The sequence below is a fragment of the Hypomesus transpacificus genome, chromosome 10 (genome assembly GCF_021917145.1).
Source record: "Hypomesus transpacificus isolate Combined female chromosome 10, fHypTra1, whole genome shotgun sequence".
Classification (NCBI taxonomy): Eukaryota; Metazoa; Chordata; class Actinopteri; order Osmeriformes; family Osmeridae; genus Hypomesus; species Hypomesus transpacificus.
In genome coordinates this window covers 2,926,978-2,951,464 of record NC_061069.1, presented here as the reverse complement: position 1 = coordinate 2,951,464, position 24,487 = coordinate 2,926,978, and the positions used below count along the sequence as shown (strand labels likewise).

At 44.6% G+C, this 24,487-nt stretch overlaps 4 protein-coding genes across 5 annotated transcripts; 3 read left to right on the top strand and 1 right to left on the bottom strand.

Moving 5' to 3' along the window:
* The first annotated feature begins 3,021 nt into the window (after positions 1 to 3,021).
* On the top strand, positions 3,022 to 3,717 carry LOC124472284 (transcription factor Sox-14). Its single transcript, XM_047027049.1, has one exon. The coding sequence runs from the start codon at positions 3,022 to 3,024 to the stop codon at positions 3,715 to 3,717; it is 696 nt and encodes a 231-aa protein (XP_046883005.1).
* Positions 3,718 to 5,197: 1,480 nt separating this feature from the next.
* Positions 5,198 to 7,826, top strand: cldn18 (claudin 18). Its single transcript, XM_047027076.1, has 5 exons — positions 5,198 to 5,496; positions 6,267 to 6,431; positions 6,615 to 6,774; positions 6,992 to 7,102; positions 7,213 to 7,826. Exons 1-5 carry the CDS (start codon positions 5,277 to 5,279, stop codon positions 7,310 to 7,312), a joined length of 756 nt encoding a protein of 251 aa, XP_046883032.1. The 5' UTR covers positions 5,198 to 5,276; the 3' UTR covers positions 7,313 to 7,826.
* selenof (selenoprotein F) lies at positions 7,827 to 12,493 on the bottom strand. The gene is made up of 5 exons (XM_047027072.1): positions 12,388 to 12,493; positions 11,589 to 11,756; positions 9,185 to 9,248; positions 8,882 to 8,931; positions 7,827 to 8,470 (listed from the first exon to the last, which is right to left on the bottom strand). The coding sequence occupies exons 1-5, from the start codon at positions 12,433 to 12,435 to the stop codon at positions 8,339 to 8,341; spliced, it is 462 nt and encodes a 153-aa protein (XP_046883028.1). The 5' UTR covers positions 12,436 to 12,493; the 3' UTR covers positions 7,827 to 8,338.
* A 244-nt stretch (positions 12,494 to 12,737) lies between these two features.
* Positions 12,738 to 23,778, top strand: hs2st1a (heparan sulfate 2-O-sulfotransferase 1a). Of its 2 annotated transcripts, XM_047027026.1 has the most exons (8): positions 12,738 to 13,350; positions 19,892 to 20,133; positions 20,371 to 20,456; positions 20,793 to 20,931; positions 21,157 to 21,254; positions 21,639 to 21,796; positions 22,044 to 22,290; positions 22,460 to 23,778. In XM_047027026.1, the coding sequence occupies exons 1-7, from the start codon at positions 13,227 to 13,229 to the stop codon at positions 22,268 to 22,270; spliced, it is 1,074 nt and encodes a 357-aa protein (XP_046882982.1). In that variant the 5' UTR covers positions 12,738 to 13,226; the 3' UTR covers positions 22,271 to 22,290; positions 22,460 to 23,778. The 2 variants fall into 2 exon arrangements, with proteins under 2 accessions (XP_046882982.1, XP_046882981.1); XM_047027025.1 differs by having other exon boundaries at positions 22,044 to 23,778.
* The last annotated feature ends 709 nt before the right edge of the window (positions 23,779 to 24,487 follow it).

The window sequence follows — 24,487 nt, the reverse complement described above, 5'->3', positions numbered from 1 at the left end:
GTGGGGGTAGATTGCTCTCAACCCCCTTTGGGATTGGAGCTGTCTGCCACAGAGCAAAAGCATATTCCACCATCAATGTGTCAGAGGGAAAGCTATTAAAACCGCTTTACTTTTCCTAAGTCTCATGAGAATAAGCACAAAGATTTTGTGAAATCCCCCCCCCCCCCCCCGCCCCTGAGCCATGGACAGCCATGAAATGTTTCCTAATATACAGCTCAGAGGTGTCAGAAGCTCTTGTTGCACTTGCAATGTTTTTTTAAGACACCTTGAAATATTTTACTGCCAGGGTGTTTGTGTATTTATGGGTAGCTGAAATGACAAATTTGAAAGTTACGTTTTTATCGAACTTTCCGTACACTTACATTCAATTTTAGATATGGGTGAATAATTTCAGATGTGACCCGTCTAGCAAAAATGATGGTTTGACATTGTAGGATTGGTGCAACATTTGACAATGCATGGTGCAAAATACATCAAACAATAATCAAATTGGTCAAATAATAATAATAAACCATTTCTGAGCTTTAACCCCCCCCCCCCCCCGAAAGAAGAAGATTAAGTACATCTGACAATGTGAATCACTGCATTGCTTGGCCCACATCTCTCCCTCCTTCATCCTCTATCTGTCCTACTCTCTTATCTGTCTCCTGTGTGGAGCCAGGTTTTGTACGTGTGTCAATAATCCATTACTGCCCTGTGCTCTTCCCTGGCGAATCCAGCTGTTCTGCACCAAGATAGTGAGAGAAGAATGCTTCGGAATGCTAGTCTGACTGATGTAGGCATAGGGCCTACATGCTCGTAAAATGCATGGTACCTTTCCTTTGCCTCACCTTAACCACCTTACATACCCACATTCCACGATTTCCTTATCGGTCGAAAACCGCACTTGTAGAATACAGAAGGACACCAAAGGTAGGGTAAGGATTCCAGATGATTGTAGCTACATGAGAACCGGGGGACTTTTTTAACTCACTGGAGTTGCTTTTATGGAACAGAAAGTGGGACCAGGCGCTACAACCATCCTTGTCTCCATGCTCCTCTTTCATATCCTTTTCACCCCCAGGTCTTTTGTACCTGTCAATTTCTTTCTCCACCGTGACTCCCTAATCCACCTGAGTGCATGGAGGACAGTTTTGACATTAGAGGAAAAGACAGACTCCCAAGGACCAGTATCTTTTAGAGCTCGGAGGATAACCGGATTATGTGAGCCATTTTGTGCTGTTGGCAGTTTTTCTTATTACCCTGGGTTTTTCCTCATCTTCTGAGCTGGAACGCTGTCCTCAGTTCATCAGAACACCAAATAATACTTACTCAAACAGACCGTACTGAAAACAATGCATCCAACATAACCCTTGCACAGAAAACATTTTCACATGAATATGAATCAGCTACCCACTGACCAGAAAGGATATGGGATATCATCAATATCTCAGTTATCAGATGATTGGATTAAGTTAATCACATTTCAATTTCTTGTCTATGAGATGCAATTTCCTGAAAAAATATCTCAAGCAAACTCCTTTGAAATAAAGCACGGCCAAGATGTTATTTTGTTGAGGTAATCAGTCTCGCTGCATGCTCAGGGCCTCCTGTATCAGAGTTAAACCCATTGTAGATAACATGGCAATGGGGTACTGTGGATTCACTGACCCCTGCCGCCAACCAGTTTATCACTGCAGCCTGTACCTAGAGGGGCACAGCCTGGACTCCAAAGATGCATCAAATATCTTTATCATGTCTGCCTGTCATGGTGTGCACTGCCTGGTCTTTTATGTCCCTTTTTCTACCTTTGAAGTGGCCTACAGTGCCACTGATGTACAGTTGAACCAAACAAATGACCCCATTCTGGTCCCATATTCACGCTACACACGATGCTGTTATTCTGATTCACTGGCTCAAGTCTATCCCTAGACAGACATTGTTCTGCCTTGATTGTAATTTTCCATTTAGTGTAAGCCCTGATAGACCATGTGGGGTGGCAAGCCAGATATGTCTTCTTATGCAAAGTCACCCAGAGGTTCACACAGAGAAGTACTGTATAGAGTTTTAGCTAACCAGCACACGTTTTCGATTTTCTTCAGTTTATCACCAAGCTCTTTTGAACATACTGTAAAGTAAAATTTGCACTTTTTCAGTTATTTGCAGTGCCACTGTGGCAATGACATTCAAGCATGTTATCAATGTCATGGAATGTATTTATTTGATCAGATAAAAATAGCAATTACCAACACATAGGAATAAATCTAATGGTCCAGGAACGGTGAATTATGTCTGTGATTAGTATTGATTATGATGGCTTGGTGATATGAGTCAGCTCATATTGAAAAATTGCATTTGAGGAAACGTTCCTGAGTTTATATCTATCTGTAAACTTCCATACAAAGGTTAGAACTGTGGAAACCCACCGTTAAATATTATACAGAAGAACTGTCTCAAACAAACCTACGTTTTTATTTGTCAATGAGGTGGGACCATGGTCAACGCAACATCAGATGCTAGGGTTGTTAGGAGAGAAACTACGGACACTGCCTAGATACTATTCCTTAGTTGGGGACACAACATATGTAATCTTTAAAGAATATAGCATAGGGATGAGGGGGTTGCTGTAGAAAATAAATTAGTTTCCCTCACAAAACTTCCCCCTGCACAGCTACTTTTTAAAGGGATTACAGCTCTCTTCGCTTTCCCATTGGCCTAGCAGGATGTGACAGTTCTGTGATGATGTCCTGCTCAGCACCATCAATACCTTTGAACTCACTCGCATTTGGCTCTCATCCATGCACCGCCCTGCAGCCTTTTCAGGTGCAACTCGTTTTTGGAGTGTTAGTTAATACCGATTGCAATTAATGAATTTCTAACGGGAATGTTTACTTTTTGATTCAAGTAATTTGTTTTGACTTGTTACTTGAACCCCATCACGCACCAGAGGAGCATGAACTGGTGGAAAGGTGAATAAATACTTTTGGGAGTTATACAGTTTTGGTGTGTGTTGTGCGACATATGTCACCTTGCGCATTAGTAATGGCAAAACCTTTAGATCATATCAAGAGACCTATGAACGCTTTTATGGTGTGGTCCCGTGGCCAAAGGCGAAAGATGGCACTGGAAAATCCTAAAATGCACAATTCAGAAATCAGCAAAAGACTTGGTGCGGAATGGAAGTTGCTTTCTGAGTCAGAAAAGCGACCGTACATCGACGAGGCCAAGAGATTGCGCGCGCAACACATGAAAGAGTACCCGGACTACAAGTACAGACCCCGGCGCAAACCCAAGAGTTTGATGAAAAAGGACCGCTTCGTTTTCCCATTGCAGTTCTTCGGGGATGCAGAACACTTGAAAGGTTTCTCCACGGACTCCCTCCTAGCCTCTGCAGAGAAAGCCAGAGCTTTCATTCCGCCAACTTCATCACCATACTCTCTCCTTGACCCTGGCCAGTTCAGCACTGGCGCTGTCCAGAGGATGTCGGAAGTACCTCACACCTTGGCTGCTAACGCCTTGCCCTACGCTCACGCTTTTGGATATCAGACTGGACCTTTTGGAAGTTTAGGTTGCCCTAGCCAGCATACTCACACTCATCCTTCACCTACAAATCCGGGGTACGTGGTGCCCTGTAACTGCAGCGCATGGTCAACGACGAGTTTACAGCCTCAGGTAGCTTACATCCTTTTTCCAGGTATGTCCAAAACTGGCATAGACTCGTACTCCTCAGCTCATTAACTGTGACTGTAACTATCTGCCCTGAGAGCCTTTGGGAAAACGACGCATGTACAGCAGTTAATTTCATGAATGAGAAAAAGGAAAACTTTTTTGCTCAAGGAGGACTTGGTAGTACATTGTATATTGACCTACAAAATATTTATTTACTGTATGTAGACATCTTCCAATTGTCTTTCATTTTTGGGGTCTGGTTTGATGACATATAATGCATTGTTATAGAAAACGTTTGAAAATAATGATTTTTAACCTAAATACAAGGAAGAAATACATGATATAGGTGTTTAACTTTAAATTAGATTCTAAATTAGTTATTGGTTTGAAGATGTGCAATTTCCTCAATTGATGCAAAAAATGATTTTAACAAAATAGCCAATTTTGATCATTTGATTAAAAAAAATTTTTTTGCAAACCTCTTCTGGACATTATGCTACAAATCACTTGATCCTCCTTGTTAAAATAATCTATGTAATAAATTTTTTTCTTCCTATATATTGTACTGTAATATGACTTGGATTTATAATAAAACATGTAATGGATGCCTCTGTCACTCTTAAATGTATGAAAATAGTCATTCATGGTGTCTATTCCATGTTACGTGTTGTGTTCTGTTGTGTCTGAATGACCTCAACATTATGATTGGAACATTGTGTGGAACTTTCATAGGGATTCTTTTTTTTAAGGCTGTCAAGAGTTTCATTCTCATTGACAATTTGAATACATTTGAGTTGTTTGTCTAATGGTATTGATCAACATGCGAGTTACACTTGTGCTGCCCACTATTGATTAACCTGATGTGTTTTTGAAGAAGCACAGATCGATTGTTTCTTTGTGTTCAGTTTGTAGCTTATTTTCTGTGTTTAGTGCGTGTGTTTGTGTGTGTGGGAGAGGCTTACAACAGAGAAAGGAACAGAAATCCTACATTCACCTGCCCACGCTACTTCTGTTGACTGATAAGGCTGAATCATGTGATTCAAATTAGTCTCTGTTTGCTTCTTGACGTAGGGCTTGGTCAAAATCTATGAATTAAATATTAACCACACTAAAGTACATCAAGTCAAATGCATTTATAGGTGACCGTCAGGAGCCTATTGGTATCGTTCATACCCAATCATTGAATATGCAACTCAACTTAAATGAGCACAGATCATCACGCGGTCTAACTGTCTGTCCTGTTAATGGGGTTAGTCCTTCCCCTGTGTCAGTGCGTACTGTCAGAGTGACTGTGTCCATTTTAGCGAACCCACACATCATGAGAAGCGTTTGAAAGCTCTTCTTTGCTTTCCCTGTCGACCGTTGGTTCTCATGAAAGGTAGCAGGTGCCCCTATCTCCACTGTGACCACATCTCTGAGCAGAACCCTGTCAAAGGTGTGCATGTGAGCCCTGACGTGTCTGTAGCCAACTCATGCCATGTCTCGGCGGGCGAAACTCGGAGGCCCCTCCCTTCTCTGCGTCAGTCTCACCACCACCCCGGGCGCTGCCCACCTCATTCACACTTTATCTTCCTCAACCGAGCACGTACACACACTCTCAGGCACACTCAGCTCACACCGCAGACACCATGGCCCCTACCGCTCTCCAGACAGGTGGCTTCATACTGGGGCTGCTCGGAGCGGCAGCCATCATCGCCGCTACTGGCATGAACAACTGGAGTGCCAAGGATCGCCAGGGCGACGTGGTGACCTCAGTGTACACCTACAAGGGTCTGTGGCAGGACTGTGAGACCACCTCCGCAGGGATGACTGAATGCAGGCCCCTCTACGGCCTCCTTGGATTCTCAGGTAAGGAGACGGGCTCAATTCTGTTTAGGAGGCCTTCTTCAAGCATATGACAGAAAAGTTCACATGAATGTTGTTTGTCCAAAAGTTGAGGACAACTGAGGCTGAGTTGTACTGTGGGTCTGATTTGACCAAGGTGGTCCCTTTGTTAAAGGTTATGCTTGAGGGGTGTGCTCTGTCAGATGTTTAAGTGTCCAGGACACCTATACATTTGTAAGAGTCCATTGAAATCAAGTGCCAAACTTGTATGTGAGGGAGTCGATTTTTTGTAGTAAATATCGTTTAAAGAAAATAAATGTAAATATATATAATATAAATACATTTTCAAAAACTTAAATTGATCATAAACAGTATGTTGTTTTCTTGCATAAACCGTAAAAAGCAAATAGGCTCAATAGTGAAATTGCGCATTGTTTTGCGTTGTTCCGTTTTTTATTTCCGTGATCTCCCCAAATGAACTGCCCATGTACCTTTCTTGTACCTGTGAGTATTTACTTTAGCACCTGTGAATAATGTTAACTCTGCCAGGCCCATGCTCAGTCAACACTGTTATCAGTGGCAAACGAATTTGCAACCATTGGATCAAACAAACTAATTAGCAACCATTGGATCAAACATCTCAGTCATTACAATTCACTTTCTACTGTATCAAAATTTGTATTTTGGATGGGCAAATATATAATGTATATATTGTTTGTTCCACTTGTTTGTCAGTGAAGTCGGTCTGAATTTACCACAAATGTTTGTCTGCTGTGGTCTTGGTTTTCTCCCAGGTACCTTTCAAGCTGTGAGAGCACTGATGATCGTAGGTGTGGTTCTGGGTGTCATTGGGACAATTATATCCGTGTTTTCCCTGAAGTGCCTCAAAATAGGAAGCATGGAGGACTCATCCAAAGCTAAGATGACCCTTACTGCTGGGATCATGTTCATCATTGCCGGTAAGAATGAGGGAAGTATGTACAGTATTTAAATAGGGAAATTAAACAGTGAATGTTGATACTAAATGCAACTTCGGTTATTGTTGCCCTTTGTAACATATTAGTTTGTTGGTGGACTTGGGTACATAAAGATGTAATATAAATCTTCCATTGCACGCTCACTCATTCCCTGCCTTCTCTCAGGTGTTTGTGCCCTAGCAGGAGCCTCCATCTACGCCAATCAGATTGTGGCTAGTTTCATGATTATCACCAACCAGAACTATGGAGGGGGGATGGGAGGAATGGGAGGGATGGGAGGAGGGATGGGAGGAGGGATGGGAGGAATAGGAGGAGGGATGCCCAGGTAAGGAAAACATTTCCTTTATGTTTACACAGCCATATTTGGTATAGAAGACTTCTTGTCATATTATCCACCCTTTTATCTTGCTGTGCCCTACCCCACGTCTATTTAAAAGCATTTTTACCGGCGTAAGCATAAGAGTAGTGGATATCTAGGTGAAAAGAGTGGATGGTGATGAGTCACTTTGCTGGTAATCTGAATATGCTTTATCTCATGCCAGGTACACATTTGGGCCTGCCCTCTTTGTAGCCTGGATAGGCGGGGCTGTGCTGTGTGTGGGCGGAGTCCTGAAGTGTGTGGCCTTCAGGGGTATGCTGCCTGACAAGGCAAGGTTAGTACATCACTGTCAGTCGTTGATATACGGAAGTAGCTTATGTTTTTGTTCAAAACTCTTGCTCAAATCCTAGTTTGTGATGTATTAACACCATGCCCTTTATCCAGCTACCCAGGAGTGGCCTACAAAGCCCAGGTCCATAACAAGCCTGTGTACGACGACGCTCATTCAGAGGGCGGGAAGAAAGAGAATCTGAAATATGTATAATTTTCAATGTTTAGAGATATCCTGCTCCATTTTCATATAGTACATGCTTGCAAGTCTTTTGTCCCACAGTACAGAGAGCAAAATGTATAATTAAATGTATATTGTTTCATTGAATTTTTTTTACTGCTGGTGTAAAAATTGACACTTGTAAGCTATAATACTCTATTATAGCTCTTATGCCATTATGATAGCACATTTGTATCGCTAAGTTTCCTAAATAAATTCCTAAATGTTCAACTTGTTGCCTTGGCTGATGAGATGGAAATGTTCCAGTTACAGAACAAACGCACGATGCACTTAAGAAACAAACTGTAATACAATTGTAAACCACTAGACGGCAAGACTGCTTTAACTTTTACTTGCAAATGACTTGAATTGACTGCAGAAACTCATGAGCTTTACACAAGTTCCCAATTCAGGGAAAAGAGACACATGCATCGTCACTGGGTTAAATAGCCCTGCCGGAAAGAAAACAGACAAAAGTTTTTTGAAGGTTCATACATTTATTTTTTTGCCCCCCCCCCCCCCCCCCCTCCCCACTTACACACAATCAGTGGAACCCAGCCTCTCGCCATAGCAAGATATCCAGAGTAGCACATAGACACATCAGACCTCACATTCCAGGTTTGGTTTACTGTAAGGCCTTCACAAAAGTGTGCTTCTCAAAAATATCTGCCAGTGGCGAGCCACCAGGACCCCCTCAGGCCAACAATCCCATGGCTGACACCAAGTTTTAGGATCCAAAAACACTACAGATATCAGACGAATAGGAGGGGGGAAATAAACTAATAAACTCAAAAAAAAGTTGACCACCAGTTTCAATCTCTTGCTTTACGCTCACCTTGAAATCGGATCAGTTAAAGGCAATTCTACATTTCTAGACTCTTGTGAAGATGAATGTCATTGTTGTCAGGTAAAAAAAAGTTATTTAAACAGTGCAGTCAATTGAGCAGTCCATCATAAATGGTGTGCTCAAGTCAACCAACAAAAAAATGTAAAGGAAAATAAGAAAAACGCGTATAACCATTATATCCGCTCCAATTTCTCACTCAGGAACTCCTCCACACTGTCGGTGTTCCACTTGAGAATGCTGAGTTCCTCAGCCATGTTCCCGTTATCGTCCAGCAGCTTGAGTACAGGGTCAGATCCTCGCACGTACTGGAACAAAGCACAGAGGGGAACAGTTAGGTCCTGACTAAGTATACAGAGTCTATACACAAACACTCAACATTGGGTTTTAAACAACATAGCATTAAGTTATAAAGGCAAGTCAATTGGTAGGTACTCCACCCTCTCACCCATGGTACACTAGACCCCAAACATCCTCATAAAACACCCGAGTGTGTAGCTAAAAGCATGTTGAAGAAGATGAACTGTAATATTGGTTGACATGTCCTGCATGTGTTCCCCTCTCTCCCCTGCCGTTCCGTTTTTCTCTCCCCTTCCTTTCCTGTCCATCTCTAACTATCACTAACCAATAAAGCAGACAAATGGAAAAAAAACATATTTAAACAAAATAATAAAAACCCATGCAAGAGCATGGCATGAAATCAATCAATAGGTATTTACCTTCACTTGAAGACCCTTGAACATCTTCGGCTTGTCACTCCTGACAAAAGCTATGGAGAAAGAAAAAGTCAAATTTTAGCAGGTGCAACTAATAATTTGAGGTTGAAGCTACCAGGTGTAAAACATTCTTGTGAGGATGTTGGAGTTAAAAGGGCAGCAAAACTGTTGTGAGCCCTAAAAAACACAGCTGTCCCAAGCCATATGTCAAAGGGCCTTGGTGGGTCCACATGGCACGATCTCCTGACACAACCAGACACCAACAAGATTAACTAGACAGGCTTAGCCCCCCTGAGTTACACTCACCTTGGACTTGGGGGAACCTCCCCAATTTTCATCCACAGACCTCTAGGATGGCCCCTGGATAGAGCTGTGAGGAGAAGAGCAGAGCATTCGTCTGACTCAAGATGTCTATCCATATTGATCTGGTACCGTAATTAGGCCCTGGGAGCTTGCTTACGCCCCAAATCTAATTAGTCAACTGAAATGTCTTCCAGCCAACTCCATCATCAGCTCCTTACTCCACCGATGGCTTATTGAGATTCATGATCAGAGTGTCTATGTTGACCTACTGCTAGTCAGATGGTTGTAGCAGCTTATTGATGCTTGCATCTTAACCATCAATACAGTGGGTGACTGTAACAGAGTAATGATGTTCTCCTCACTCAATACCGAAGTACCTACAAGGTTCTATGATCCCATCCTCCTGCAGACAAAATGAACACAGACTCTTTCAGAGAAGCAGGACCAGCCTCTCCAGACAATACACGTTCAGGCCGCCACCCTAAAGCCCACACAGAGAGGGGACCTGGAGGCTGTGCTCTAAGATCATTTGATTCAGACCGTCTGATTCTGTCCAGGCCATTTCTCAGGGTCATTAAACCGAGAATAGGGGGGAGGCTGACGAATGGCTGCTTTGTGGCTCACTTGTAATCAAACCTCCACACCAATATACAATAACTTAGAAATGTGAGTGTCACGGCAGTATATCAGCATGGACTGGTAGGCGGTAGGGCAAACTCATTTAATTACCCAGTCAAACTGCCTTCCTTTAAGCCACTAGCGTTACAAGAAGGAAGACGATGTGTAAAATATAAACCACCGTTCCACTGATTCTGTACGCATACTTTAACTCAGGTTAACTGATCCTGAGTGATCCATTCTAACCATTAACTTAATAGTTAAAGATGCTGTCAAGTGGAATTGAAAATTAGTTTCAAGTTCATCCCACCACAGCAGGGCTCGACTGGTAATCTGGCATACTCTGTTACGTGTCAAAAGGATGGTGTACTGGTGGTTGGTGTCTGACAGATTGTGGTGGGCCCAGTCTGAGCAAAAATGCCAGGGCCATTTTTTTGTCTCAGTCCAGCCCTGCACCACAGAAGAATGTGTTGTCAACTACCCATCCAAATTTGAATGAAAAAAAAACAGACAAGTATGTTCAATTAGGCTTTGAAATCGTGAGAAAATCAGCAGTCTTCTCTGCTTGATACTGGGGGGGGCGTCACCTGAAGGAGCTGAAGCCCTTCCCCCCTCGCATTTATTGAATTTAGCACCAACAGCAACACTAGCTGGCTAAATCAATTGCAAATATCAGAACAGACCTAACTGCAGTCTCTGATTGTTTATGTGTTAATTACTTTGTCTTTGTACCAGCTGAGTAACAGAATGCAACCGACTGTGATCTGACCTAGATAGGTTGGGTTTTTGCCCCGCCAATACCAAACCTAAGCTGAAAACGGGAGAGAAACTGTTCAACTCCACATTTCAGTGCGACATACTTTTCGCGCATGCTTTCAGGAACTAATTTCACACGTATATAAAGTACTGAGAAGCAAATCACGGAATTTGCTTGACAGCATCTTTAATAGTTATGTTTCATAACCCTGTGGTTACTTGCAAGTGTCTGAGCCACATCAGCTTTAGGACTTCTGGAGAATGTGACGTAAACCCTTATTCTAATGGATTGAAAGCCTTTAGGTCAATGCTGGCATGCTCCCCTAATGGGACATGAGTGACAGTAATGTTTGCTTGCAGAGAAGCAAAGAGCTAAGAGAGGGCCAAGCACAATGTTAAACCATTTCCTGAGAGGCATACTTAACAGAAATACAATGGGTTCCACACTCAGCAAGCTCCACTCAAGACTATGGAAAGGTCGCATTTCTGTTTAATGACGCAACAGAATGTTGAGGATGGATTTTATTTTAAAGACAGACTTCGAGATTTCTCCGAGCATTTTGTACTGTGTTGGCAGAGGGTGAACTTTTGATAAGGGTTCATTGGAGAGGGAGGAAGCTTGATGCTTTTGGTGGCATTTTCAGGACGAAGTATTAACAGGAGCCAAAATGAAAATCAAGGCTGAGTTATAATCAAGAAGTGAAATGCGGTGTGCAGCTCGCACACGCTCCCTGCGGACTCTGTCTCTCTCTCCTTGTTGCTAGGATACCAATGCACTCAGGGGGGAAACAAAATCATTTGTTCCACAGCCTTTCTGTATCTCCTAAGTCTGGCCCTGCAGGGAAACCTGTTGAGTGGCTGATAACTTCAAAGAACATGTATGGCGCTGGGTGGCCACAGCCAACAGTTGGCAATAACAATAAAAAACTGTTGTGAACTTTTATGAGATGCAGTCACAGCCATAATAAACATTTTGAACACTCTTGCGGCATGGAGGCTACTTCTTAAACCAAGTAGCTGATGATGCCCTCACCTTCCGGGATTCCATCTGGGCCTCCTGTTGACAACATTGTCTACAGACAGGCTGGATCTGGCTCAGGCTGAACTCCCCCAGCAGGTCACAGGAACTACACAGGAGATTGCTGGAGAAACCCGTCTCCCTGCACGCCTCTGAGGACAGTTCTGCTCCATAAGCGGCCAACTGAGAAGAGAAATGAGAAGCATGCACACCGAATTATTAGAATTGGTTTTCCTCAACTGTTCCAAATAGATTTACAAACGTATTATGGTATATTGTGTATGGCGCTGAGCTCAGAAAAGTTGAAATATTTGTTTCCATATTAATGCTGATGGAGAAGTTCACATCCCTAGCCAGCTAGATACCCATTCTGTTAACGGCTGCGAAGACCAGCCTAGCTAAATTAATCATATCACCGACAGGAGGAGCGCATTCTGAAGATTTGGTAAGAAATCTCGCTGTACAGTAGCTGGTGTGCTAGGATATTCAGCTCGCAAGAAATGTTGAATATAAAGGACCAATTATAGTAATATATTTGCTGCCAGGTAAAAACTACACAACATAATGCTATAGATTTGTAGCTAGCTACATCATCAATTGCGAAGATTTCGATAAGCCACGTCATTCGAAGGATGTGTTAAGCGGCATAGCGCTGCCGCTGGTGATGACTACTGGCTACGTAAGCTAGCTAGTCTGTAGATGCAGGGAACGTTGTTCAAAAACTATCCAGTGTTACGTCTGCAGATTGATTAGCTTTGATGTTCCTTACTTGGCCTGGATTTTAAAGAAAGCCTAACCATGTTTAATAACTTACTGTTTGTATAAGCGAAAGGAGCCACAGAAGATACACCTCTCCGGACATTTTGGATCCGCTTTGATGCGGAAGAGAGTTTAGGACCAGTTTATTACAACGAGGCTATGCTGTATTTTGCCGGATTTTTTTGTTTGTTAATTTGTTAAAATCATTTTCACGCGTCTGTACATTCTAAAGAAATGTTATTAAATTCACATACACTATCTTAAAAACAATAAATACACAACAAATAATTCACAAATAATAATTCGCTATTTTCCTTCAAAGTGCTTTTTGGCTTGGCAGAGGGTCGCCTTTCTTCTTTGCGACCGTCAGTGCGGTTACATTTCAGATGTGTGTGAACAGCGCTCCCTGTCGCCAAATCTGGAAAATTAAAAGAAAATGTCCAATCGTGTCAACAGGCGTTAGCTGCCGACGAATGGAAACCCTGACCATTTTAGTGGACTGTTGGAGCAACCAATAGCATTTGTGCTACGAAAAGTCCCCCATCGCCGACGATCGCTGTGCGGAGTAGCCTACGCTGAACGGGACAACACTAGAAGACTGGCACAGCCAGAGGATCACAAGCCTCAATAACTACTCGTTAGAGGCACTATAACCACAAACGGGGTGCGTCTTGTGCTGTTCAATGTTGTGAAAGTACAGTATTTTAGAAGCAAACCCGGTTTACCCAAATTTTATATTCTCGGATTAGGGATTTGATCACTGGATAACATCATTGGAAATACAGGGCCACCATGCACAGACACCCGCTCTCCTGGTAGCAAATTGCCAGCGTTATACTGCCTCTTATTGTTGTATTTCTGACATGGAATAACACGTTTTAACTGGATTGTTTTATGGGGCTACTAAGGATCATGATGCCGCCCAAGTTTCAGCTTCTGGCGCTATTGGCATTCGCCGTAGCCATGGTCTTCTTGGAGAATCAAATCCAGAAGCTGGAAGAGTCCCGAGGAAAGCTCGGTAAGTACCGCAGTCGAACCATTCTGATCTGGCTGGCTGAGGTGTCCTCAGTCTGTTCTGAGCGGCTCCAGGTCTTAAAACCAAGACATTTATTCAAATTAATTAATATCTGTTAATTGATAGATAATACACGGGACTAACATTTAAAATAATTCTCCAGTTGACGGGTATCAGGGAAATCCAGCACTGGCAATTAATTTGACACAGGATGTAGCCTACATGAGGTTTCAAACCTTAAGGTAAGCCTGATGGTATGTGATCAGCAAGTGCCTTGTTGGGCCTGACACATGCAGCATCCTTTGATTTCATCATGATTTTCTTAGTGAGCAATAGGGGATATAGTCTATTCTGGAACTCTGTCTAGACAAACCTTATGGCCAATAGTGTGCCCACAATATTTGGAATAGAAAACAGTTTTCCCACTATAGGCACTTCAGGCACTCTAGGCCTCAACAAAGAAAGGGTTATTACATGAATCCCAACACAGTAGGTTAGGGGAATCCCTTCTGAGTGGGGGCAGAAACGGTGTGTTTTCATCTCAGGCCCAGTTCAGACCTCAAAATAGAAGAAACTGAATTCCAACTGAGATTATATTACATCTATTTATCTCTGCACTTTAGGCGTAATGCTTTTTCTCATTGCATAACACTTTCAGAGCTGTTTGTTTGGGGTGTGTGCCTGCGATACTAGTTTTACTACTGTACAGAATGAGTCTCCAAAATGCTGCTAGGTTGCATAAGGATAAGATGTTGGAATCAGATATGAGGAACTGTCTTTCGCCTTTCGCTCAACCCTAAGAATCTGTTGACTTGGCAAAACCTGTGATGGATGGCTCCAGGGAGCAGACGTCTGTGTGCTGGAGGCCAGAATGATGTGCTGCATAGCCAAATAGTTGTGAGGTTTGACAGGGGTGGTGTGATGGACAGCTCCCAGGCTTGTTGGACCAAATGCATGCTGGGGTGCTACTGGTCTGACCACAAAAGTATGATTTTCGCTTTTGTTCATCTAGTGTTAATCGCAAATTCCTGTGTTGCCTTTCCATTGTACCTGACTCATGTTCTTACTCTTGTTCCCCTCTTCCCTTGTTTGGGTCTCTTTTTACACCGAAAGTAAATCTCTTTTCCAATTTAAAGTGTCCAGCAGGGAAGCAAAGCTAATCGCCTGGAGTTTAATGAAACCTTGCGGCATTGCAATCATGGCACGGCCTTGATGACTCGAGTGTCCTGCTGGGGCGAGCCTGCTCTTGTATTATCTTTTCCTATGGCAGGCCCTTAGGCTAGGTCAACAGTGGCAGGGACGATGAGGCGAAGCGTGAAGTGCTCAGGGTCCAAATGCATTAGGGGGTTGCAGAGGCGTACTTTGCCTCCCTGTAACTCTAGAGGCGAGTCACGCTTGGCTAGGAGCAGCACAAATAGAAATGTTGTTTATAAACCTGTCACCTTATGACCCGTGGAACTGAAGTGTAGCACCCCACCTGTCTCTTCCACCACTTCTCAGCCAGCTCGTTTAGACATGACGACTTGTGTTTCCACGCTGTAAAAGGCTTTGGCTATAGTCAGATGAATGATTGCTACGTAGGCCACTAGGCCAGGCTCCCATGAAAGCCCTCATCTTGCCTCTTCCACTCCGCTTCGGCTCTGTTTTCCGTTCCCATCATCCAGAGCACTCAGATCCATGTTTGAACTCTTTTTGACACAGTAGTGAGCTTCTATCCCCCCTGCGGGTTATAAAAAGGCTTGAGTCATTCACTGTCTGTTGGCCGGCCTCCTCAACACAGGCCTCTGTAGCTATATTGTAGCATCTCCTGGTCCAGAGAGAGTCTGTCACTCAGCACTGCTCCCAACCAGGCCACCACAGAGCCTGATGGAGGAGAGCCCATGGCGAAAACGCAGGTGTCAGGAAAGGGTTAGGTGTGGACAGAAAGAGTGCTAATGGTGTCAGCCGCAGCCTGGAGAACACACGATTGGCACCGTGCACTTAGCGAAGAATGTGTCCCCCGAAAAGTTGTGTGAGGCTGGCCGGATCGTAAGTCCCTCCCGCAGTCGGAGGGACGCTGACGGACAAGCTTGTCGCGTTGTTATGAACTGTTTCGCACCCTCGGTGTAATTGAGACCAGTCTCCTAGCAGCCAGCTCCCTTGTCGCTCTCGCAGGGTTGTAACAAATGATGCGGTGGAGGTGGTTAAGCATGCGTGAAAGCAGGTGGGATTCCTCCACAGCAGTGATTGGTAGCGGGTTACAATAGCTTTACAACGCTGATCCACATTCTCTTTCAGAATACAGACCCGGAGCTTCCTCTGTCATAATCCCTCGTAATGATATTAGTTTCATGAGAGGGCGTCTGTTGCCAGTCAATAACCATAAACAGCTGCTTTATCTGGGGTGTGGGTTGCTGCTGGTAGATTATTAACTAATCCCTTGTGGCCAAACAGCAGGGCTGTCAACATGTTTGGATACATCCTCTGCTTCAGAGCAGAGTTTTATATCAAAGGAGAGGGGGAGTGGGGAACTCACGTTACATTTTGGTCTCATTGCAGGAATATTCAAAGCCCTAGCTGCTCCTGTTGTAAGTCTTCCCAAAAAGACAGGAGAGGATGTGCCTGCAGCGCTTTACAACCAATTTCATCAGAGAGAATAGAGATAGAGAGAGAGAGGGAGAGAGAGAGAGAGAGAGAGAGGGGTTGGTGGGTGGGATAAAGGCGTTTCTCTGAACTGCTCCACTTTTCTCCCTCTCCGCCTGCACCCATTCTCCCCAGCTGTGGTCCTGCCTCTGCCTTTATCTCGTTTGCTACCTCACGTCTAAGTGTACCAGCATCATCATGTTTGTGCTTCACTGTTACACTCTCTTCCTCTTTAGCACAGTACCCTGCTGGCACTGCCTGTCTACCAGCTCCCCAAAGACCTCTTCTCAGCTCTGAAGTAACGTGTCACGTAGAGGACACTTGGCCTCCTCCGGATGTTTCTGTTCTGGTGTCTACCAGTTCAATACTTAGGCGCCTGTTCGTGGGGATCCTGATAGCACTGAGGACGAGCAACGTTTACATGTCTGTTTACACGATACTAACCATAGCCTTAGTAACCTTAGCTAGGCAGTTTACAATGACATTAGCCTACGTCTTAATCAACGTAATCAGCGCCCTACTGACACATTGCTGTTAGAGGGGCAAAATCTCTATGAGGCTTTTTTGGTAATGTGGTGGGTCCTATTAACCTTTCCACCTTCTTTTAATTGTTCTATGAATAGCTGCCCTCAGCTCTGCCCGTTTTCCCCAGGCTCCTGTCTATGCATTATTAATCTGAAGCTGTTATGGGCCGAGAAGTAGAGAGGGGTTGTTGTAGTCACTGGATCTACATTGTTATGTAAGCTACGTTTGTTTCTCTATTCAGATAGCTGGCAATGCTGTGGTTTTGACTGCATTGTACGCCTGTCAAACTCTATTTTTGTGTTGGACTGGGAGAAAGGTTTGTGGTTACCTAGTACCTACTAGGAAAAGATTGTATAGAAATCAAATGGGTTGAACAAAATCGTTTGAAGAACAGATGGCTTTATAAATGTTGGCTCCTTCTCCTGCTGATTCAGTGACAAATCTTGTCAAGGCAAGATCTGGTCAAATCGATTCGACACCCTGACGGCTAGTGGCTCTTCTTAACAAGGCATGGAGTTATTAGTGCTAAGAAGCTGCCATCTGTGTAAATTGCTCTATAATCTCCTCTAACTGTCAGTCTCTGCTGCGGCAGACGGACTGCAGGCCTCGCACTCACTCACCGCGAGGATTCTGTCAGAGCGAAGTGATGAGCGGCGATCGCTGAGTGAAATGACAGGGCTGCCTGTGAGGAGGCCTGACTTGTCTCGTTTGTACAAGGTGAACATCACTTACCAAGATATTGGCCATCCTCCATTCAGTAGTACACCCAATCAGAGGTCTTCAGGGTTAACTTTCTCTCTGTAATTATAGACTGTGCAGCCTGATTTGTCCTTGTAGGACCCAGATCCATGTCCAATGTCCATGAAAGCTCACTTGTGTCCTGTCTATTAAATCAACAATAGAAGGATGTTACGTTTATCTTCAATTACAAAAGAGGCCCGTTTAAACGTATTTAACCGACTGCAAAAAATATATATCTGGTTAGAAAGAATGGGTTTTCACCTCAAAGGCCAAAATTGGGATTGTGTTTGTGCGAATGGAGAAGCCAGTGTGAGCTACTGGTACATGGATCTTCCTCCACCGTGCTGTCTGTGATGCTGGTGGAAGGCCTCCTCACAGGAACCATCATTTGACTGTCTCTCCTGATTTTCTGCCTGGTCCGTCTAGCCAGCCTCAGTAGTCTCCCGGCCCAGTCCCTGTCCTCTCTCCTCCAGCTGTCTAGACCTCAGCTGCCTGGCTGGATGTGAATGAGAGCTTTCATGGAGCATCAATGTTTCATTTGTGACTCAATCCCAGGAAAATCCTCACCACCACCCCCCCGCTACAGTAATCTGTCCTAAAAAGAGCACTGCAAGGAAATAGAATTAGAACTTGTCGTGCTGCCGTCATTTCTTCCGAAACATGTCACAGATGTGTGTGCGTGTGTGTAAAAGAGAGATGAAAGGCAAAGAGATGAAATGGAAAGCATCTTTCGAACGGGGGTGGGGTGGGGGTGGGGGGGGGTTAGTGGCTGCAAGCTGGGCAAATAGACAGTGACTGCACTGTGTGTTGTTGAGCTCTTCTGGACAGTCATTGATAAATCCAGAAGACAGCACTTAGAAGTCCGATCCGGGATTGTTGACTGTGTGTGTATTCGTGTTGGTGACACTGTTCATGCACTGGCAATGCACCACTTATGTTCCAGTTCTTCCCCTCAACGAGGCTCAGACACACCTGCGCGTGTAATAATCATCCCTCAGCACAAAAGCTGATGTTCACGAATGACCAACGTAGCTGAGTGTGTGTCGTGCTAATTGTCCCTTGTGAAGCGCCACACAGCCCCCCCCCCCCCCCCCCCCCCCCCCTCCACCCACCCCCACATCTAAACCTGCGTTACAGGAGGATACAAAAACAGCACTCCATTTTTACAGCAGCAACCTAGATCTCCTCCCTGTCATCCTCCATTGATTTTGCAATCGAGCGCTATTGAAGCAGAACCCGAGATGGCGTATACCTCTCAGTCTGGTGATAGGCAATCTCTATTACCCTCATCCCAGGCTTCGGCTCGGGGGGCTAACCCGCTCAGGGATGGAGGGCTGTAGAGTATGATAGATTTATGAGGTGCCTGGAGAGAGGATCATCTTCTCTCTGTGTTTTATCATCCCATAAGATCTTACGCGATGGCTATAATACATGACAACCTGTCATATTTGCGGACTTGGCGGGCAAACATGAAGGATGACTCAGAATGGGCAACTCTAATCAAGCAGGAAATAGCTTCAGTAAATATTTCCAGGTCTGTCTTTGGTCTTTGGAATGCGAGTCTGGACTAATAGGCTTTCTAGTAGTTCCAGTGTTTAAGGCTGTGTCTCCTTTTGTGAGGTGGTAATTATGGCCTAAATGCACAGAGACGAGGGCGGAACCAGCGGAAATGGGGACTGAAAGGAGACACCGTGTGTGGCGAAAGTGATTCAGGGCCATAGAGACAGCTTTTGTCCAGTAATTAAATGACCTCCGAGGGCCCCATTAAGCTTAAGTGTCTTTGGCGCCCTCTGATACAGTGGTTGGAGCTGAGCCTGTTCTTCGCAGAGAGAGGACCACAGCCAAGTCCACTGCACTGAGTCAGTTGTTGGCATATATCGCAACCTTAATAAAGAGGAGTCAGTCTGACCTGTTGTTGTTTTGTCTTCTGTTTAGAGGTAAGGGCAGAGAGAGAGCCATTGGAGTGTCTGAGATCTAGTCTGAAAATCAAACGAGGCCTTGCAGAGTCTGGGATGAAGCCTTCAGTGGATGCGTGGTTAAAGAATGCTTAATGCGTTGTTTGTTTGTTTTCTGAGTGACGGTCACCGAGCGCCCACACCTGTCACAGCCCTCGCTGCAGCAGACGGTTAGCCACAGTTGCTAGCGTGCAGCGGTGTGGCGTTGAACTCCAGCTTTGATCGGTCGACATCTGACAGCTGCCAGGGAGCGCGTAAACGAGGGGGCGGAGGGGGTGTGTGTCCTGGGTATAAAGGGATGGGGAAGGGGGGGGGGGTGATCACAGATGACATCTTAATTGCCCCTCGGTGCCAGCTGCCTGCCACGCCTGTGTCTCGGCCTGGCGTCGCGGCCCAGGTCCCACGGGTATTAGGAGCTCAAGTGTTGTGTTCCTGCGGAGATCTGAGGCATTGTTGTTACCGGCGTCACCGGTTGGTCTGACACTGATTTGCACCAGGGGGAGAGCACATGAGAAGTCCTGTGCTGTGTATTTCTCCAAAGTTGTTGGTCAATGTGGTGTGTTTACTTCAAAAACCCATTGTTTTCAATGACGTTTAGGGCTATTAATGTGCTCAAATGAACATAGCTGCTCCCACACTGTTGACTGTCAATGAGGGATTTGGGTGGACTGGCCCTTTAACCCTCTCCGGGGTGTGTGCAGAGCGGGCCATCGCCCGACACGAGGTGCGCGAGATCGAGCAGCGGCACACGCAGGACGGCCTGAGGGAGCGGGAGGCGCCGTCGGCGGGGGCCGAGGACGTGGTGATCATCTACAACCGCGTGCCCAAGACGGCGAGCACCTCCTTCACCAACATCGCCTACGACCTGTGTGCCAAGAACCATTTCCACGTGCTGCACATCAACACCACCAAGAACAACCCCGTCATGTCCATGCAGGACCAGGTGAGTGGGGCTGGATGGTCCGAATCTCAGAGATGAAAGGGAATGAGAGTTGTCACACTTCCTGCTGCCAGGTTTGTCCACTCTTGGCCCTCAGGAAATTGCTTTGACGTGGTTTAGATGCCACACTTAGCAACTCTCTGATAGGGAGATGGTAGAGGACCAGTGTGTTGTCGAGGAGAAGAACAGAAAGGAAACGTTGAAGATGGTTATTGGATGTTTGTTGTCTTGTCTGCTCAGGTGCGATTTGTGAAGAACGTGACGTCGTGGCGGGAGATGAAGCCGGCGATCTACCATGGACACGTTTCCTTCCTGGACTTCACCAAGTGAGAGCTACATATAAGCATGATTCTCGATCTTGTGAATGAAAAGATATATGTTCAACATTTTCTGCTTTATTGCATCATGAAAGAGATAGACAGGAAAAGCGGGCTAGAGAAAGAGGGGAAGATATGCAGGAAATGGCCCGGGCTCAAACCTCGGTCCCTGCGGTACACCCACATGTGGTGCGCCCCTGTCTTGTGACCATTTTGACGCACACAGCTGTACTGTGTCACCGTCAGTATGTAGATGTGAAATCCCCATTTTGTATCCCCATTGTCTGTGGTGATGCAGGTAATTGCATGGTCGCTCTTCAACACAAACTTTCTCTGTTGGTCCAGATTTGGGGTGAAGAACAAACCCATCTATATTAATGTAATCCGGGACCCAATCGAACGCCTGGTTTCCTACTACTACTTCCTGCGTTTTGGGGATGACTACAGGCCTGGGCTGAGGCGCAGGAAACAAGGAGACAAGAAGGTCTGACTCGCACTTATCAACTAGCAGAATATAACCACCCTGATCTTGTTTACTAAAATAAATCAATTTAATTTCTGGTTTTAAACTGGTCATCCAGGTTCTATAAAGTGTTGTGATGTAATGTGATCGAGTGAAGGGTGCTATCGACTTGAAAGGTTGTAAAATGTGTGACTCTGTGTGCTAGTGGTTGTTGTATTAACCTGGGAATGTGTGTGTGTGTTTCAGACGTTTGATGAGTGTGTTTCTGCGGGAGGCTCGGACTGCGCTCCAGAGAAGCTCTGGTTACAGATCCCCTTCTTCTGTGGTCACTACTCCGAATGCTGGTAAGGTCTCCTCATTCTACACCTGGCCACCAGAATGTCAATGTTTAGAAAAGTTAAGTTTGTGTCTCAATTCTTACAGTCGAGAGGGTAGCGTTGGTGGTGCTGCCATTTTGCAGAACCCCTCATGCTTTCTGTAAGCTTTTAGCTAGTCTTGATACTATCGCTCCCTGATGATACCAATCAATTTCCCTCCCTCTCAACTCTCTGTGCTTTTCCTTCCACTCTCCATTACCATCTCTCTCCTCTCTCCCCTCTCCACTTTCAAATTTTTCCTATCTACTCCCCCTCGCATCTGTCACCCCCCCCCCCCCCCCTCTCTCTCTACCATCTTAACCTCCCCTCTCTCGCTCAATTCTCCTGTCCCTCTCCATCGATCCTCTGCAGGAATGTAGGCAGTCACTGGGCCCTGGAGCAGGCCAAGTACAACCTGGTGAATGAGTACCTGCTGGTGGGGGTGACTGAGGAGCTGGAGGACTTTGTCATGATGCTGGAGGCCGCGCTGCCACGATTCTTTAGGGGCGCCACAGAACTCTACAAAACAGGTACACTGCAATGCACTCCCATAACGCGATGAAACCTGGCTCACACAGTCATGGAAAACCTGAACTATTTTAACAGTTTGGATTTCCAAACCACAAAATGTTCAACGAATAATGATAAATATTCCTTTATGCACAAGAGTGCAAGGATGTACCAGTAATGGTAATCCATTGGTCAATGCTGTGGGAACCCTGGAAAAACCAATGCACATACTGTCTATACTTTGTACTTAAATCAATCTTCCCACAGGTAAGAAGTCTCATCTGAGGAAGACCAGCGAGAAGAAGCCCCCCACCAAAGAGTCCATCGCAAAACTGCAGCAGTCAGCCATCTGGAAGATGGAGAACGAGTTCTACGAATTTGCCCTGGAGCAGTTCCAGTTTGTCCGAGCGCACGCCGTCCGAGAGAAAGACGGGGAACTCTATCTGCTTGCCCAGAACTTCTTCTATGAGAAGATATACCCCAAAACCAACTGAGGCAGAGACACACAGGAGAAGTATGTCTACCCAGTCCCATTCACTCACCAGGGACAGAGAGGGGGAGGGAGTCATTTCCGCCAATAAACCTTTACATCCACATGGGCTAATCTATGGAAATGCCTGTCCTCAAGTTGAGTCAGCAGTTTCTGAATGTTGTCTTTGAAACTGACTCCTCCATCTCCACAGTAACCAAACAGAACCAAGAGGTCTTCTACATGTGAAATTGCCAGGAGGTCCCCACCAGTGGTTCCCACCAGTGGTTCCCACCAGTGGTTCCCACCAGTGGTTCCCACCAGTCCACTGGACTCCTTTTTCACTTTCAGGTGAAAGGTCACTGGAGCTTGACTGACACATGGCTAGAGACAAGTTGGCTCCGTCTATATGGTACCTGACCAGACTTCAAATCACATCACATTAATAGTATACTCCTTCCAAAGAGGACATATTTGGGATGGAGTATTTGGTTGTCTGTTCTTGTATTTCTACCCTGCCCCCACTATCATTATCTATGGAAAAATGGTAATAAACCTTTTACCTTAGAGAGTCAATTTAGTGGTGAAATGACAGCCCTGCTACACAAGGAACTCAACACTTTCAACTACTGTGCTATCTTAGCCTTTTCTTATAAACTGAAGATACTTTTATGAAATCTAAATCCTGTGAACATGGACTTCATTGGGTGGCAAACACCCAACTAACTACTATTCATGTCTGTGGTACTATTGTGTGTTTTATACTGTGTTCATGTTACTGTTTTATGAATCTTGTACACTGTTACCAAGGATTTTTCCAAGGTGATATGGAACTGTTTACACATGTGAAATATGGAAGATTATTACAAAATAAAACTGTTGTAAATAATTACTACTTTCAGTACAAATTTTTTATTTGCTTTGTTAACAGCTTTGTAAGTGTCTGGTCTGTACATTTCTTTCAGCTTTGCTCTTTCTTTTATCGTTTTTGGATAGTTTTTTTAAACAATTTTGTCAATTCAGAATCGTAGGTCACATGCATCACTGTGCTGCCAAAATGCTATCATATTTATATAACCATAGCCAGAATTTACCTTGTTAGGATCTCCTTTGTATTTCACTGTTTTCCCCTTTTATTGATTTCTAATCTTTGGTGTGCCATTGTAGTTGCAGTATAGCTGCCTAACAAAAAAGTCCACAGTATTCTCCGGGTCTCCTTGGTTCAGGCCGAGACGCCATTATGAAGAGCAGAAGGACTGAGAGGAGACTGTAGGTCAGTCATTACCTGGGATACACAGAAGTTTAGGCCTACACAATAGACAATGTACTTGACTTCTTGCGTTAAGGTCTATTTGAAGAGGCTGCTGTCAAAGGCTTAGTTTCTTAGCATATTGTGCCTTGCTCCTCGCCTAAATAAATTGACTTTTTTTTCTTCTCTTTGGCAGTTTTATCTGCTGGAATGTCAACATCAACTTGTCTTGTTTATTTCATGCTTAAGTTTATGTTGCCAAAAACACAGAATTTAATAAAAAAAATCTGATATTTTATAAGCATTTTGTCAAGCTATTATTTTACATCATGGCAGATAATAGGCCCCATTAACTTTTTTATTCTTATTCTTTTAGTATATTTGCCCGATTATTGCGCCACCTATCGGGTTAATCCCCATGGGTGTGTGGTGCCTATTCATCCAAGTTTCAACGCTGATGTATCTATCATCGAACATCATCTATCATTACGTGGAAGACTAATAATAATAATAATCCTCGGGAAAACAATTGAGCTACAAGGGTTTCTATGGATCCCTAATTAAGTGCACTGGATATGCAAAACAACCCAATACAAATCATTCATAGACTGCTGTTCCCACTGCTTGCTGAAGAGGGAGCTTGTAGGCTATTTGTGTGTCCTTGAACTGCCTCACTGTTGGGCTAGTACATGTAGCAACAGAGAGATGGGCCGATCAAGTTATATTAGATGGCTGAGTTGAGATGTCCAAGTTGCTCTGGGATGGAGATGGGGTACTTAGTGTTGATTGGGATTGGATACAAGGAGTATGTGTTGTACAATGTCACTAAAATCTGCTAACATAATCTCATGCGAGTCATCATTAATTGAACCAATCTCAGATTAAAGTGAGATCAATAACTGCAGCTTCCTGGATATTTCCCTGTGACCCAGATGGAGAAGCAAGGCTTCCACTGTGTAGGTTAACTTCATCAGCAGTCCCCATTAGGCTTTC